This window comes from Gekko japonicus, unplaced genomic scaffold (assembly GCF_001447785.1).
Source record: "Gekko japonicus isolate JY-2015 unplaced genomic scaffold, Gekko_japonicus_V1.1 scaffold2214, whole genome shotgun sequence".
NCBI classification, from domain to species: domain Eukaryota; kingdom Metazoa; phylum Chordata; class Lepidosauria; order Squamata; family Gekkonidae; genus Gekko; species Gekko japonicus.
This window is the reverse complement of record NW_015162546.1, coordinates 113,528-130,770: the sequence shown is the minus strand read 5'-3', so window position 1 is coordinate 130,770 and position 17,243 is coordinate 113,528. Positions and strand designations below refer to the sequence as shown.

The 17,243-nt window shown below is 46.9% G+C and overlaps 1 protein-coding gene across 4 annotated transcripts in view; it reads right to left on the bottom strand.

Moving 5' to 3' along the window:
* Nucleotides 1–17,243, bottom strand: part of LPIN1 (lipin 1) — a 148,943-nt gene that overhangs the window by 49,406 nt on the left and 82,294 nt on the right. For 3 of the 4 annotated variants that reach the window (XM_015406339.1, XM_015406340.1, XM_015406341.1), the window contains one exon: nucleotides 991–1,191. The exons of the other annotated variant lie outside the window; for it this stretch is intronic. In XM_015406339.1, the coding sequence (XP_015261825.1) occupies nucleotides 991–1,191 (201 nt within the window). The remainder of the gene's footprint in view (nucleotides 1–990; nucleotides 1,192–17,243) is intronic. 4 annotated transcript variants of the gene reach the window in all.

The window sequence follows — 17,243 nt, the reverse complement described above, 5'->3', positions numbered from 1 at the left end:
AACCATTAGATATCACTGCCTGCTAAACATGTAGCTAAAGATCTAATTCATATAACAACAATAATACTTATCATATACATAACACTTTGAGCAGTCATAGCATTTCACATATATTTCCTTAATTGACATACCAGACTCATAAATCAGATCAGTATTATCATACTCTAGCACCACCATATTGCAGATAGCGGGTGAGAAAATGGATGCTTGCCTAAGGCCATTCAATAGATTTGAGCACAAGGCACGATTTGACTTCTCAGCTCATAATTGCATAGTGGGATGATACAACCAAAGTTAATTAACAAACAACTCATGGGGGTCAGCCAGTCAAAGGTAAGCACTTTGAAATCCCATTATAATCAATGGAAGATTAAATATATTGTTAATCCTGTTACATTTCCATTGAATCGAAGACCCCTGGAAGTGCTTGAAATGGCCATTAAGAAGTGGTAAACTCAAAAAATTAATAACTTTTTCTTCATAGCTGAATGCAAGGTTCATTTTTAAAAGATGGATAATGATCATACAACCAACCTGTCAGATAATGGCTTGAATCCCATAGACCATTTTCATTGATAGAAGGATTTTCACCCAGGGAGAGTAATTTTCTCCCCTCTCCCCTCCCACTACAGCCTAAAAAGCTCTACAATATGCTGTTCCTGGAGGTCCCTTGTTCCCCCCAAGAGCAGCAGGAGGCGGGGTGGAGGAATTAGCAAACGGTTTTGCCCAAAAACCAGAGTGTCACCCCAAAAGGCATCGACGTGATGACGTCATTTCCGGGCGATGTCATCACATTGGGGACATCCCGGAATGCCCCCCAAATCCCCCCACCAGTGCAACAAGGGGACCTGGCAACCCTATTATATACATGCTCAGTAAGTGTATCTAATGGAAACATTACTGCTGCTTCGCTTTAACGTCTTGAATGTACAGTCAAAGAGTGCAATAACTTGATAACCAAAAAACTCACAAAAGACTTCTGTTCCTTACCACTTTTTCCTTTGAACGCAAAACTCCCATCTTTCCAAAGCGTACGTGAAAAGGAGAACAGTGAAGATTTCCATCAGGCTGGCGGACAACAATGATGTCAATGCACCCAGACAATGTGGCAGGATTTAATCCTTTATAGAGTTCTTTCACAGTCACGAAGACTTGGCCTGCTAGCTGCCCAACGTAATTCATGGTTTGTGCCTGGAGACCAGAAGAAAAGGCACTGAAGAACACTTTGGGAGCCAGAAGAAGCTTCCCTCACCTACCTACAGCTGCAGAAGCTGCCTTCAGATCCAAAAGCAGTCTCTCAATAGACTCAGGAACTCTGTTCTTGCAATAATTATACAATCTAGGACAGGGGTCAGTGACCGCAGACCCTTGGGCCTAATCTAGCCTTTTGGGGGCTACTGCCCGGCTTCCCAGTTACCAAATCAGAGGCAAGAGCAGTGTGTGAAAGAAAGGGCATCTGTAGGAACATCATTTACCCTTCAGTAGGCAACCTGTGGAGGCGATGGGACTCCTGATTACATTATCCAAGTGGCCTGGGTATTGATAGGGGAAACAGGGATACAAGCACCAGGAAATTCACATGCAACATTAAAATGGGTGAGAACTGTACAAGATCACTACTGTACTTTTGCACTGTCCCCTTTCATTTCAGTGGGCGGGCAGGCAGGCACTGGGGAATGGGGCCGCAAAAGACTATGGCAACAGGGTAAAACACAAAAGCATGATGTTGCAGGCATTATAAAGGTCCCTCCCAACTTCTGTGACCAAACACCTGACAGGAAGACAGGCTCCCTAATGACTGTGCTGCACTCAGGAAATGGAGGGGGGGGGAGAGAGATAGGGTAGGCATATTAAATCATCACAGCATTTAAGTTAATGCCATGACAGTCAGGCAGCCTCATGAACCAGGGAGGTCTTTTTCACTGCTGCTATTTTGATATGTGCTTATTTTATGGTGGTATTTTAAAGTTTCTTTATATTGTTTTAATTGTCTTTAAGCCTCCCCCTTTGCTTTTGCTGAACAGAGAGATCGACAGAGACCATGTCATAAACCCCAAACAAATCTGCCTACATGTTGTGAACAGAAACTCTGTAAATGTATAAATGGTTCCCGACCACCTTCCTCTTTAAAAAAAAAATAAAAAAATTAAAGTAGGCCTTCCTTGTCCTTCCTTGAGCTTACAACAAAAGACATCAGGATTTTAACAGCTAAGCAGGCAAAGGACACCTCAACTGAAGTTTGGGGACAGATATTGCATCCTGATGTTCTGGTTTCCCACATACATCACCCAAGAAAACGCCATGCTTTATTTGAGCTACGGGTAAGCTGAGATCAGAAAATAGCCCAGAGGCCAGTCAAAAGACAGCCCAGAGACTAGCCAAAAAGCCTTGACAGATTTCGTTCTTCGGGAAATCCGTGCTGGGATTCCAACTTATTTTGAGCTCCAACTCAACTGTTTCTAGGCCTTCAACAATGCTGCACAGTCGGAAGATAAAAAATGCAAAGAAACTGTAATGTAATCCAGCTTGATTCATTTCTAGATGGAAAACTATCAAGCTTTTCCTAACATCTTTTCCTAACAGGAGAGTAACATTTGGAGAATGCCACAGTATATGTACAGTGCAATCCTAAGCGGAGTTACACCCACTGAAGTCAATTTGAACTGCATTGTTAGCTGTATACATGTCATGCTTGAAAACGTTGAAATTGCATTTGTGGTTTGGTGAGGGGTGTCCATTTTTATATTTCAACACAGTCACATAAGTGAAGTATTAACATTCCCAGAAACATTCCTCAATTCCCAAAGGGACTGTGGTAGGCATGACTCATTTTGTTCTCACTGCTCCAGGAAGGCTTCCCTAGTTACCTAGAAAGCAGAAGTGCTAATAATAAGCAAAACACTCGAATATAACTAGGGCTGCTTATATTCTGGTCATCCACCCCGGAGTCATAGTATGGCATTTACTACTTGGCACAAGGTTGTACACCAGAGAATCTCTCTTTTTTTCAATTCAATTAATACATGTTTCTGATCTTACTTTAGATATCAGTCATCCCTAAATGAACAGGGAGCAATTGTAGCTGTCCATGGAATCCTAAGTATTACACCCTTCTAAACCCATGGACTTCAGTGGGCTTACAGCCAAATTAGATGATACCTGTGACATAAGTCATGTTGGGGTTTCCCCAGCCAAACTTGTAGCCATACATGCCAGTACAGAACTAATGTTCCTAAGTAGGCCAGGACTTGATTTGGCTTGGGAGCACAATGCAGGGGGAGGAGAGGTTTCAACCTTCCTTCCTGTGCTATTTTCACAAGCTGAAATGGCCACTGTGAGGACTATTTGTTCTGTAGCACATGGAGCCCCACAAACGGGCAAACAGCACCATGACCATGACCAATGTCAAATATATTGTCTAGTTGAGCTCTTAGAAAGCTTTAACTCTACTAAAGATTGCACTGTGCAGCTCCTCCACAGCTATTTGGGCTCTTTTTTTTTTTCTCAGGGCTCCGGCTGTCTACTTATTGTCATGTGCTGTGAGGCACACAAGGAAACCTGCTTTCATTAGCAGACAAGAGAGACGGGATAACAGGACTAGGCAGAAGAGCTTTGTCTACCTTTTCTCTACCTGAACTGAAGGTAGAAAGGCAACAATTAAAAAACTGTACTGTAGGGTAATTACCAGAAAGTAGAGGAAGACTACACAAAGCTTCTAATAATCCAAGACAGAAAAAGAGATCCCTTTGTACGCGTAAACATTTCTTCAAGAGGAAGAAAATGGAGAAAACCAGGAGGATAATGAGGGCCAAAGACAAGCAGTGAGGAGGACTCAATTTCTTTGTCTACCATCACAGCTGGTGATCTTCAGTATAACCATAACCAACACCACCCCTGGCCAGCATGAAGCAGCAGCAGGAAAAACTGAAGCAACAGCCAAGCATAGCCCTAAGTAGACTCATGATACAGGGAGTTACTGGTGCCATCAAATACCATGCTATCCTCGGTATTCTCAGTGCTTTGTGGATATGTGAGCAGCAGCCCCACTGACTCCGATGACAAATAATTCAGATACAGCAGAGTAACTATGAACAATGAAAATGAAACATGCCAGTAGTTAACTCCCTTAAAAGCATCATTTGTTTCTTCATTATTCTTCCTCCTCACAAAACCAATCGGAACACAAAGCCAAGCACCACACACAAAGCAGGGGTTTTCCCCATTCCGAGCCTTCACAGAAGAGGTGAGACAACTGCCTGAAGCAGCTTACCTTCATTAAGAAGGTCTCCCCTCATCTGACCCTGTGGCCAAGAAAGGCAAAAACCTAGAAGCAGGACTCTGAGCATGCCTCAACTGAAGGATCTTTTCACACCTTTATACAGACAAACCTGGCTCTGCCGGTGAGAATACAAACCTTTTTCCATCATCATGGTCATCTGCACTGGAAGCCTGCCAGCTGTGTATATAGATATAGTGCACTACAAGTGATCACAGAATCACTGAATCATAGAGTTGGAAGGGACCTCCAGGGTCATCTAGTCCGACCCCCTGCACAATGCAGGAAATTCACAAATTCCTCCACACTCCCAGTGACTGCTGTTCCACACCCAGAAGATGACAAAAAACCCTCCAGGATCTCCAGCCAAACTGGCTTGGAAATCCTCCCAATATATGTAATCACCATTTTGCCTGAAAGGGGAAACACACGTTTTCAGCCTCAGTACATTAGCTGTAATGTAAAAGGGCTATACTTAACAGGGAGACACAGCCAATCCCATTCCCTAAACTTTGCAACTCAATTGTGTCCTCACTTCTTGTTCATACTTCTGAAAAATCCTCTCTGTTTTCAGGGGTTTTTTTAAATGTAGTATGTGCGACTTAACCCTTAAAGATAACATCTTTCCATGTACTTCCTAAAACAGGCTACCAGTGGCCAAATAAGGTAAATAAATATTCCAGCTTGCCAGTCCCTGGCTCTTGTGTCGGAAAGCGGTCATTGCTCTGTGATAAAACACACAAATTGCACGCAGGAAGTCCCAAGTTCTTCTGTCCTCCGAATCTATGATTAAAACCACCTCAGGCAGAAGAACTGGGAAATGCCTCGGGAAGCTGCAGCCAGCCGAAGGAGACAGTAGCCAGTCTGACAGATCAATGGTCTGACTCAGTATAAGGCAGCTTCCTATGTTTACATGCAAAATGGGAAATTTCCACCGAGTACAGAAGGTCAGCAAAAAGTCTATGCGAATCTTCACTTTGAAAATAGATACTGAACACACTGGGCTTCTGTATTCCACCTTCATCCTATCTGGAACAGGCAAATGTTGATATGAGGAATAGGTATTAATATCGCTGTGATGCAGCCAGAAACAAATTCAAGTTGAAACCTGGCACTGTGTTGTATGCAAAGCATATGAGTCACACTCATGTGCCTCTGAAATACAGCTTGTGCATCATGAGCCATTTATTGTGACCCCAGGCAAACAGCAAAACAGCAAATTTGTACATATTTATATCCTGTTTTTCTCCCCAAAGGGGACCCAAGGTGGTTTACAATATCATTCTCCCCTCCACCGTTTTACAACCCTGTGAGGGAGGTTAGGCTGAAGAAAGTGACCGGCCCGAGGTCACAAATGAGCTTCCGTGGAAGGATGGGGATTCAGATTTGCATTTCTCAGATCCTAGACCAACACCGTAGCCATGACACCACTATCAAGGCCCTGGTGGGCCACCATATGTGACTGGCAGGTTGCTTTCCACTTGGTGGGTCACAGATTCTGCACGCCTGGAAACATCTTACTTTAATCTGGCGATTGCACAGCTACTCTAGCATCAAGGCCTGGAAAGGCCACAACAGACGGTAGGCAACCTCGCAGCACCGAGCATAGACAGCCACTGCAGTACAGTGGTTAGAGCAGGGGTCCCACTGCCCTTTCGTGTTGCCTGCCAAGTATGTTTAGAAAGGGAGTGGGGCCAGATAAGGCTCCTCCCCAGCAGGGCTTCCAATTGGCTGTGCAGATTAAAATCATGTTGTTTTTGGTGGCAGCCGCCAGTGTAGTGTTGGCTTTATTCTCTCTCTCTTTGACTGCTCTTTCCCAGTGCGTTTTTTAAAATTACTGCTCTTGTCCCTTACGCTTGGGCTTCTGTTGTGTGTGACTCCGCCTCTCACCGTGGCTGTTTTGTGGCTGCACCCACCACTTTGTGTCAGAATTCCAAAGGTGGCCACAGGCTCAGAAAGGTTGGGGCCCCCTGAGTTAGGGTGTCAAGAGTAGGATCTGAGAGATCCAGGTTCAAATCTCTGGTCTGCCATGAAGCTCACTGGGTGGCTTTGGGCCAGTCACTGCCTCTTAGCCTAACCTACCTCATAGGGTTGTTGCAAAGATAAAAAGTAGGTGTGTCGAGAACAAGGTCGACCACTCTGAGCTCCTGGGAGGAAGGGTGGGATAAAAATGGAGTAAATAAATAAATATATTCCAACCATAAGGGCAAAAAAAGAAGAAGAAGGCGGCTGTGGTCTGTGCCCACGGTCTGCTGGCTGTGCTTTCTTTCTATATAATCAATTTTACCTGCATTATTAAACAGAAGCTCTTCTATGTCTACTCACTAGTGCTTTTCTGTATGTCCTTTCATTGCCAAGGGAAGTTTAATTCAGCATTCTGGATAGAGTTATGTGTCAAAGTGGTGTAATGGGAAGGAAATGCTTTATTTGAAAGTTCCCTGAATGAATATTTTCAAAATGATGATTAAATACTGTATGTCAAGACGGAATCTGCCATCGTAGCTGGATCATTCAACTTCCAAGAGTCCATACCCTTAATTATTAGATATAATTTATAAATCTGTGGTCTCTATTATCAAAAACAGTGAATGAAACTATCACTCCGGATGTCTTAGAATGGCAGACATCGATGTCCAAGAATGACTGCGAATGGGAAAGAAGTGGGAATCTGAAGACAGTGGGTTGGATCCTACTATTACACTCACCAAAATGCACATACAGCACAAGGAGTTTTCTTCCAAGCAGAGTGGTAGAATACAGCCCCATAATGGAGTGTGCTTGTCAATGGCTATGATCACATGAGCAGTTTGGCCCAATGCAGCCACCCCTCACCTCTGGATCAAATGGGCGCAGTCACATTGGCCACAAATGTCAGGCATTCCCCCGGCATACTCACTCCATCACAGGACAACTTGGAGCCGGGCTAAAAAGGCACCACATCACAAGTGGTGTTTTTGGATTCCCATGCATTAATTGCGCTTGGCCGGATGTCTGAACACAGGGGAGTGCACGCAGAACGGATTTCGCAGTCTGAACCTGCAAGTATGTTCCCACAGCTAGGGAGGGGTTTTTTAAAAAAAAAAATCCTATATGTGCATATGAGTGCATGTGTACACACATGAGTGCATATGCATGTGCATGAGTGCATATGCATGCACATGCATTTTGAAAAACAACCAGGCAGTGTGCTCTGTGGCAGTAATGTGGATGCTTGACCACGGGATGTCAGCCTGGGTAACCTGCAGCAGGGTGTCCTGTCTGGATGATATGCCCTGCAACACTTTACACCAGTACAATTACAGGTGGCACCATATTGCGCCAAGCCACCAGTGTGACCACAGCCAATGTGACCAATAAAAAGCTCATGTAAAATAGTTTCCTTGTTTCAACCCACTAAGCCAGGGGTCCTCAAACTTTTTAAACAGGGGGCCAGTTCACTGTCCCTCAGACCGTTGGAGGGCCGGACTATAGTTTTAAAAAAAACTATGAACAAATTCCTATGCACACTGCACATATCTTATTTTGAAGCAAAAAAACAAAACGGGAACAAATACAATATTTAAAATGAAGAACAAGTAAAGTTAAATCAACAAATTTACCAGTATTTCAATGGGAACTATGGGCCTGCTTTTGGCTAATGAGATGGTCAATGTCCGGTTCCATATTTGTCACTGCTAGTCGTAACAAGTGATGCAAGTGTGCATCAGTTAGTCTAGATCTGGTTGGAGATTTCAGATGTTTCATTCTGGAAAAAGTCTGTTCACAGACATAAGTGCTTCCAAAGATGGTTGCCATTTTGAGTGCATGGTTCCTGAGATTAGGATATGTCTCAGAGGGGAGAAATGCATAGAAATTAGAAAGGCTGCTTGACTTGAATGCTTCTTTCAGAGAGTCACAATTCTGCAGTTCAGCCAGTTCTATTTGGTAAATTGTATCCACATTTTCAATGTCAATAGAAAATGGGTTACAGAAAAGCTGTATGTCCTGTTCATGAAGATGAAGCGCACACAAAACAAAAATTCCCCCTCTGCAAGCGCTACTTTGTGGCTTGCAAAAGAGGGGAGGGGGTCCGCTGGAAACGGTGGACTGGGCGTGGGGGGCCCCTTCCCCCTGGGGAATCCTTGGCACGCGCCGGGCTTGCTGGATAATATCCTGGGGAAGGGAGAACAGCTCCTTCTTGGAAAAGGGACTCAGGGAAAGTTCCCAAGAAAAGACGGGAGGAAGCGCTGGCAAAGAAACACAAAGTGCCCCCCCTTTCCTTGCCAAAATTCCCCTTTGTGGCTACAGAGGCAGGCCGGGGGGGGGGGGGGAGCAGCTGCAGAGAGCCCTTTTTGGTTCCGGCAGTGGGGTGGCTTGGGTTGAGGGCACCGAGATCCGGCAGTGGGGCCACTAGTGGGGACCTTCCCCCCTCCCCGCTTTACAGCAGGGTTTGCCAGTTGGAGGTGCCCGGGCTAAGGTTGGGCCCCTGATCGGCGCTGCTGGCCCCCAAGCCCCGCAGCTAAGTTAGAAGTGGAAAGAGGGAAGAAGAAGTATCTGCGGGCGACGAGTCTTGCCAGCAGGTCTCATAGTGTGGGGGGCGGCGGAGAGAGGGTGAGACGCTGGCCCTCTGCGGCTGGCGCTCCCTTCCCACAGTGGCCTCCTAGTTGCTGACCAGGGCTTTTGCCCCAAAAGCATGGCTGTGCGGCAGACGGCAGCAGAAGACAAAGGAGGTTATTCTGGAGGGAGCCCAGATTAGGAGGCGCCGAACTCTGCCGGGATTTGTTACCCTCCCGAATCTCATTCACACATGGTTGCAATGCACACATGGCCGGTCTGCGTGCAGGAAACCCACGTCGGGGGGATTTATTCCAGGCAGGGCGTGATTGTGTGGATGTGGCATGGAAGTGCAGGTGGTGGTAGTGGTCTGACACCCCGATCCCAGGCCTGTATTCAGGGGAAGTGACGGATTTTCTCCCAAGCCAGCGGTGCAGCCTGGAGTTGCCGCCGGCAGAGCCTCACGCCTCTCTTCCTTAGCCCGTGGACAGTTTCAGGGGAAAGGGGCAGAACCTTCGCCCAAGCCCTGGGAAGGGAGAGCGGGCGTGCCGGCCTGGCTGTCGGCGCTCCTGGCCCTCTGGCAGGTCCCCAGTGGTTGGAGAGAAAAGCAAACTTTTGCGGCCCTGGAAAGTGGAAGCGGTGCCGCGCCGAGGGGGATGGCACCCCTACCGCTCGCCAGGGCCCCTTGTGCTGGGCAGCATATGGACAGGACAGTGGCAAAAACACCTGGCGGGCCGGATAAATGTTTTCGGCGGGCTGCATGTGGCCCCCGGGCCGTAGTTTGAGGACCCCTGCACTAAGCATTATGAGAGTTAATGGGGGGGAAATCACAGGAAGGTCCCTTCAAAGAAACAAGTAATCTACAGAAATCTTCTCAGATTACATCATCTAGCAGTTTCATACGCAGTGTTTGATTTTCACATATCAATGCTTCATAATGTGAAAGCACGCAGGGCTTTCCCATATTACATAGTCACAAACCAAAGTTTGGGAGTGAGTGTATCTAATTAAGAGCTTCAGCTAACCATGGCCCTCTGGTTAGTGCAGTTGCAAGACACCAGAATTTCCAAACTTGTGTTTCTCTAATTCACACATTCTATTTTTCAGTATAAAGTTAAATAAATCCTGTTTGTATACCTCAAAAAATATCTCCTTATATATAATTCTCTTTTGGTGTGACTCTTTTCTGAACATTCCACACACTCCCACAGCCTTTGGCTCCTTGACCTGTCACTCAGAAGCTGTCCCTATCCACTGGCTGCTTTGCCTGAGTCTGGCCTCCAATATTCTAAACAGTTTGCTGTTCCTCTCCCCACAATAGCCAGTTGGAACACAGTCATTTGCATATGTGGCCTGATTGGTCTTTGCCTCAAACATTCTAAACAGTTTGCTGTTGCTGTTGGGAGTCACTGAATGTGTCCTGAGGTAAAATACATATCCCAATTTTCCCTTAAACGGTCACTGATGTTGCCAGTCTCCCTGTAGGGACTGGAGATCTCCCAGAAATCACCGTGTTCCCCAGCCAGCCTCCAGGCAGCACCTGGATATCTCCAAGATCAGTTCTCCTGGAGAAAATGGCTGCTTTGGGCAATGGACTCTGTGGCATTATACTCTGCTGAGGTCCCTCTGCACCCCAAACCCTGCCCTCCTTAGCCTCTACCCCTCAAATCTATAGGTCTGGCCCTCCCCTTAGTATTGCCAGCCTCCAGGCAGCACCTGGAGATCTCCAAGATCAGTTGTCTTGGAGAAAATGGCTGCTTTGGGAAATGGAATCTATGGAATTATACCCTGCTGAGGTGCCTCCGCACCCCAAACCCTGCCCTCCCCAGCCTCTACCCCTCAAATATACAGGTCTGGCCCTCCCCTTAGTATTGCCAGCCTCCAGGCAGCACCTGGAGATCTCCAAGATCAGTTCTCCTGGAGAGAATGGCTGCTTTGGGCAATGGACTCTGTGGAATTATACCCTGCTGAGGTCCCTCCGCACCCCAAACCCTGCCCTCCCCAGGCTCTACCCCTCAAATCTACAAGTATTTCCCAAACCAGAGTTGACAATCCTGTAACTGGCTATGGAACCGCTTTCCAGACCCTTGAAACCCAGAAGACATGGCATAGGAGGAGGTGCTTTTCTACCTTAGCTGCCACTATATAACCCCAAATCAACATAAGTCAGGGGTGGAAGGAACCATACCTGTTCCCGTGAGGCTGTCCTCCCATACTACCCACTTGGGGCAGCAAAATGACTTGAGACAGACCTGCCTTATAGCTAAGCAGAAGGAAATAAACATGGCTTGTCTCCCTCTATTTTCCCCTTCCCTCTGCTGCCCCACCAGTCACAGTCGGGACACTCACCTGCAGCTTCCTTCTAGAGCTCGTTGTATTTCTTCCCACAATGGACCTTACTCCTAGTGTAACATAAGAACCATCCCTAATTGTCACTTGTACAGAATAGTAGGATGAAATGAGGAACAAATCACCAGATTAGGAACAAATCTAATGCAGGGGTCCCCAACCTGCGACCTGTGGGCTGCATGCAGCCCCCAAACTCTTCCTGTGTGGCTCTCCAACTATCACCCTCAAGGCATTTTCCCTCACAACCACGCTGTTCTCCCTACCTCAAGAGGCACCATCTACTGCTGCTCTTCCTGTCCCTTTCTTGGGGGGAAATAATAGCAACAGTGTTTCTTCTGGTCTCCATGGTTCCTTCTGTCAACCCCCCTTTTGGTCTTATTCTCCATACTAGCATTTGGCAATTTGGGGTGCTTTGCTAGCTCACTCCCCCTCTCCATGCATTACCATTAGGGGTGTGAATTCAGCTTCCCCGACCTGGGGTGGGGGGGCAGGAACCAAATAAATGCTTCATCAGTATTTATTCAGTATCCCTAAGCTGAATGCAAATTCAGGAAACTTTTCAGCTACCGAATAGACTTTCTTGAATTTATTCATATTTTTGGCTTTCGGGCAGCCGAATGCCAACTTCCCTCCCCCTCTGGCTTCCCTAGTCAACTTCACCCCCCGCCAGTCAGTTGTTAGGTTTAAGCCATTTAAACCGAACAGCTGACAGGCCAGTGGGAGTGAAACTGACCAGGGAAAGCCTCCTCTCTCTGCCTTCCTTTCTCCAGCTGCCCCAGGACTGCTGGAGAAGTGCAGGAAGAGAGCCCAGCCATGTTTAAATGCTGTTGGAACTCGGGGAGGGAAAGAAAGGCATTTAAACATGCCTGCCTTGTCTCTGCCTGCCCTGCTCCAGCCGCCCTGCAACTGCAGGCATGTTTCTTCCCCTCCCACATTATCCCACAATCTGCCAGAGTTAGACTGGAGGGCTATTTGATTTGGTGAATGCTCCCTTCAAGGTCCTCAGTGCTATAATACCAACACTATAGACCAGCCAGATTTTTAATGCTCCTTGATCTCGGCAATGCTTCTGCAGCAGTCCAAAACTGTGTGCCTAGAGTGACTGATGTGCCACACGAGGGACTAAAGCTTGCCTGGAAAAGTAAAGGCAACATATTGGATATGTCTTCCACTCTATGCCTGTCAGGGTAGGGAGGATCCATGCTGGATGGATTGTGCCATACTCTTGTCCCTATGCGGCATATCACGGGGAAGGAGGAAAGAACCACTGGACTTCTTTGAGGCAGTCCATCCCCGAAGCATCACCGTTATTGAGAAAGAGTAAAGTAAAGGTCAAGGTTCCCTTGCTCGAAAGCCAGTCGAATCCGACTCTAGGGTTGCGGTGCTCATCTCCGTTTCATAGCCGAAGAGCCAGCGCTGTCCGAAGACGTTTCCGTGGTCATGTGGCCGGCATGACTAAACACCAAGGTGCATGGAACGCTGTTACCTTCCCACCGAAAGGGTACCTATTTATCTACTTGCAATTTCTTGCTTTCGAACTGCTAGGTTGGCAGGAGCTGGAACTAGAGATGGGAGGCTCACTCCGTCATGCGGCAACTCGGGTCTCAAACTGCTGAACTACTGACCTTCCACAGCCTGCAGTTCAGCGTCTTAACCACTTGAGCCACCGCAGCTCCTTGAGAAAGAGTAATCCTATCCTAAACCACGAACCAACTGACTGAGCAGAGGGAGAAGCGTGATGCGGGGAGACAATATTCATAGATGTTTCTTAAAGCTACAAGTGGGATGCTTCTCATTTTTCTGGGAGGTGACTGAGGAAACAAAAAAAAAATCTTTCTGCATGCTGAATGAAGCATACCTAATCTGGGGGAAGGGTGCCTTTGTTATCAAAGATTTTGGGGGGGAAGGTTTTAAAAGATGAAGACAAACTAAAGCCAGCAGTTACAGGAAAGTGAATAGTGTGCAACACAGGAAAGTGAACAGTGTGCGACACATTGGTTTAGGGGTGTTATTAGAGGAAGGATTGCATTAGCGTTGGTAATCTATGGCCCCTGCCACACAGGGGGGGAAAGCACGGCCAAGGTGCGGCTTTTTAGAGCCGCACCAAAAGAGATATGCGGCGGTGGGATCAGAAAGATCCCCTGAGCCGCCGCGCAGTTGCTCCCCGGCACGATCAGATGCTGGGGGGAAAGTCACGGAAGGGAGAGCGAGGCAGCCGGCTGCGCATGTGTGCGCATGCCCAGTTCAGCCGGGAGCCTCGATTGCTCCTGAAGACAGGCACGCCGGCGATCTCACGGCCACGCTTGCTGCGCCGTTTCAGGTAGGTCCTACCATTTTGTAGGTTCTTTTTTTATCCGCATTTTCGGCCTGAAGGGCTGGATCGGGGACGGGTGTGTGCCGCTTCCCAGATGTTGCGGTGTGATCGCGTCCATTTGCTGCGCCTCCGATCCATCCCTCTTCCGGGCCTAAACCTCCCGTGTGACCGGGGCCTATGTATTTATTCAGTTACTCAATTTTCCTGTCATGTCATACAGAAACTGCTGCAACAGGAACAAAAGTAGAAGACCCAGTCAGGAAGTAATTCCATAAAGTTTCTTTAAAGTTTCAAAACAAACTAATTTTGCAAACCTAGGAAAAATAAATCTTGAAACTGCCCCATCTCCTCAATTTCAAGATGAGAGGTCAGTTTAAGGGAGAGTTATTAAACGTGTCCCTCCCACAGGAGGGAATAGCCTTCTTACTCTGTCCTTTCCCTCTCATGCAGTATACCAAAGCCAAACAGGCTCCTCCAAATAAACAACACCCGCTCACTGGTACAGAAGAGGTCTATTTATCCAGCCCAATGAATAAGGGGGCGTGTCTGGAATTTATAAATACAATTACAGACTATGCTGCACTCAAAGGCAATTTAGTTTTTGATTACTTGTCCCACAGAATAAATAATTGTTTGGAATAGGTTTTTGGAGACTATAGCTGAACAAATGGAGACTCTCACACACACACCTGCCACCAAATAGCTCTCAAGAGTGGGAAGAAAAAGGCAAAGCAAAGAGAATAAATTTTTCCTTCTTTTACCCTTCCTCTTTACTTCCTGCCCACGCTGCCTTGCCCCAATTAAACTAAGGAGATCTGTGTCTGGAAGTGCACTTCTGTGCACATATTACTTGATCAATCAGAAAACGTAAGTGTATATCAGATGCAAGTACAGCTGTGTTCAATCCACACTGCTCTGCTTTCCAAGAAGTGCTTCCCCAGTTTTGAGGGCACAATCTGCTGAAAGCAATGCAGTGTAAACAGGAAACATCATGACATACATTTGGTTCCACAGCTGATTTACACCTGTGGTTCCTGATCCAGCAAATGAAATGCAAAAAGCGCACTTCCAGGAACCATGTTTTGAGAGAGGGGGGGGGGGGGGGGGGGGGACTTAAAAGAAACAGCTTTGGGGACAACTACTACAACTCATTTGCTCAGCTCAAGCTTGAAGTATTCAGATTTAAAGGTGCCTTATTGGAGTCTTTCAGGGGACAACCACCCCAGCAACCACTCTGGAAGAGAGGAGGAGGAGGAGGAGGAGATTGGATTTATACCCCGCCCTTCACTACCCAAAGTAGTTTCAGAGCGGCTTACAAACTCCTTTCCCTTCCCCTCCCCACAACAGACACCCTGTGAGGTAGGCGGGGCTGAGAGAGCTCTGACAGAAACTGCTCTTTTTCAAGAACAACTCTTATCAGAACTATGGCTTGCCCAAGGTCATCCAGCCAAGTGCAAGTGGAGGAGTGGGGAATCAAACCCAGCTCTCCCAGATTAGAGTCCGCGCACTTAACCACTACACCAAACTGGCTGTATACCAAGTACACCAAGAAGTACCTACCATGAGCTCTTGGCTCCAAGAAGTAGCATTTCAGGAGACAGGATCTCTTAGCCCAATTCTTCCCCATCCCAGTACTTTAAACTACAAGTTTACCATCTCGTAAAAAGTTCCCCACCTCAGCACTTCGCATGTTGCCGTTTAAAGGGCTGTGAAAAGGGGCAATTAGGCTCAGTAAAGGATGCACACAGAACACATAGGTATGTGTCCTGACAGCCCAATTCTCTTCTACACATCTTTTTAAGACACACGTTGAAGTCAAGCAAGTAATTGAAATAAGCAGAGCAATACAGTGATGCAGCTCAAATCCTGGGAAAGCTTCCAGATTATTTCTGCATTGCCCATCTCCAAAGCCAGAGCATGTATCAACCAAGAATGTCATTGTTCAAATACTTACATGTGTTTACTGAACATAATAGAACAAATGCAAAAAAACATGCACGGACACACTTTAAATTGCTATCATTTTCAAAATTCTGCTAACACTCTAAAAGAGCACCTTGTATGTGATTTGATCATATGCAGTTGCACCAAGAATGCCATCACTTTAAAACTGAAGTGCTTTAAAAACCACAACAGTGATAAATAATTGTAGAATGAAAGCACAAGTCATGAAACACCGTCTCCATATCAAACCTGTGATTTCCAATAAATCTTGGGAAGAAAAAGCAACATCTGGCAAATTCCACCCTGATGGTCCTCCAATGCAAAACAAAGCGTGCAGCACAAATTCACAGAAAAAGATTTGGAAGTGCTCTGGTGAAATGGCAAAAAGCATAATTGCCAGTTTTATGGCCTGACCAATACTATTCCGCTGGTGAACAATGTCATCTGATGTGTCAATCATTGCAGAATCAGGCCCTGACCTGGAGAGCCCAGGTAAGCCCGATCTCAGCAAATCTTGGAAGCTAAGCAGGACCAACCCTAGCAAGTATTGGGATGGGAGACCTCCAAAAAATACCGGGATCAGGAAGCAGAGGCAGGCTACCAAGCCACTGAACCTCCTCCATGCCCCAGTAGGATTCACCAGAAGTCGCCATGACTTCCAGGCACAGGCACACACGCACGCACGCACACACACACACAAAATTATTGCAGAATCATGTCCAGTGACTCAAGGACAGGGTCATAATCACCTCTGACCTGGAATTTTCCTTTTTGGACTATAGCCCATTTCCAGCAGTGACACAGCTCTGTCTATACGAGAGCCCATATTATGTATTGGTTAAGGCTGTCAGATTACGATCTGGGAAACCCAGTTTCAAATCACCACGCTGCCATGAAATATGCTGGGTGAGCTCGGGTCGGTCATGTACACACCTCATAGGGTTGTCGTGAGGATAAAATGGAGAACTCTGTCAGCCACGTTGGGTCTCCATTTGGGAGAAAGGCTGGGGATAAATGAAGTAAATAAACAAATAAAAGGAAACCTGAACTTTATACTTTTCAGGAGGCAGCCGTATTGTTATGCAGTAGAACAATGAGATTTGAGCCCAGGAGCAACATAGAGAACAACGAGGTTCTCGGGGTATGACCTTTCGAGAGACTGAGCTCCCTTTATCAGACAGTGGCCATTCCTGCTCATATCTGACAAAGGGAGCTCGGACTCTCGAAAGCTGATACCCCCAAAATTTTGGTCATCTCTAAAGTGCTCCTGGCCTTGAATCTAAGGCTGCAGTCACACTGGCAGCTTGGCGCGATCTGGCAGCGCCTCTATTTGCAGCGGTTTAAATCATCGCAGGAAGGGGTGACTAGACAGCACACCTCTGCGCACCTGTCCCACGCTGAAGCATCCACATTACTAGTGCCTCAACCACAGTGCCGCCCTTGCTAGCAATGGGGGTTTGCTTGTGCTCATATGCGCTTATGCACACATCCCTACCAGGAGGAAAAACAAAACTTAGACGGAAATGACCATTCACACGTCCCATCCAGCATCCATTCGCGACTGGGGAGTTCAGACATTGGGGAAAGCGGAGTGGAAGTGCTGGCATACGTAAAGACTGGACTTTCCCCGGTGTCGGCAAACTCCGCTTCCAGGATGGCCCGGGCCCAGGTGCAGACGACTGGGACACGGAAGGCAGATGTTGTTGTCTGGTCATGCTCTTTAAATCCGCAACGGTAATGCAACTAAATCGGCACAAACTGCTTGTGTGACCACCAGAGGTCATTTCGGGGGGGTTCGCGGGGGATCGCAGTTCCCCCGGGTGAGGT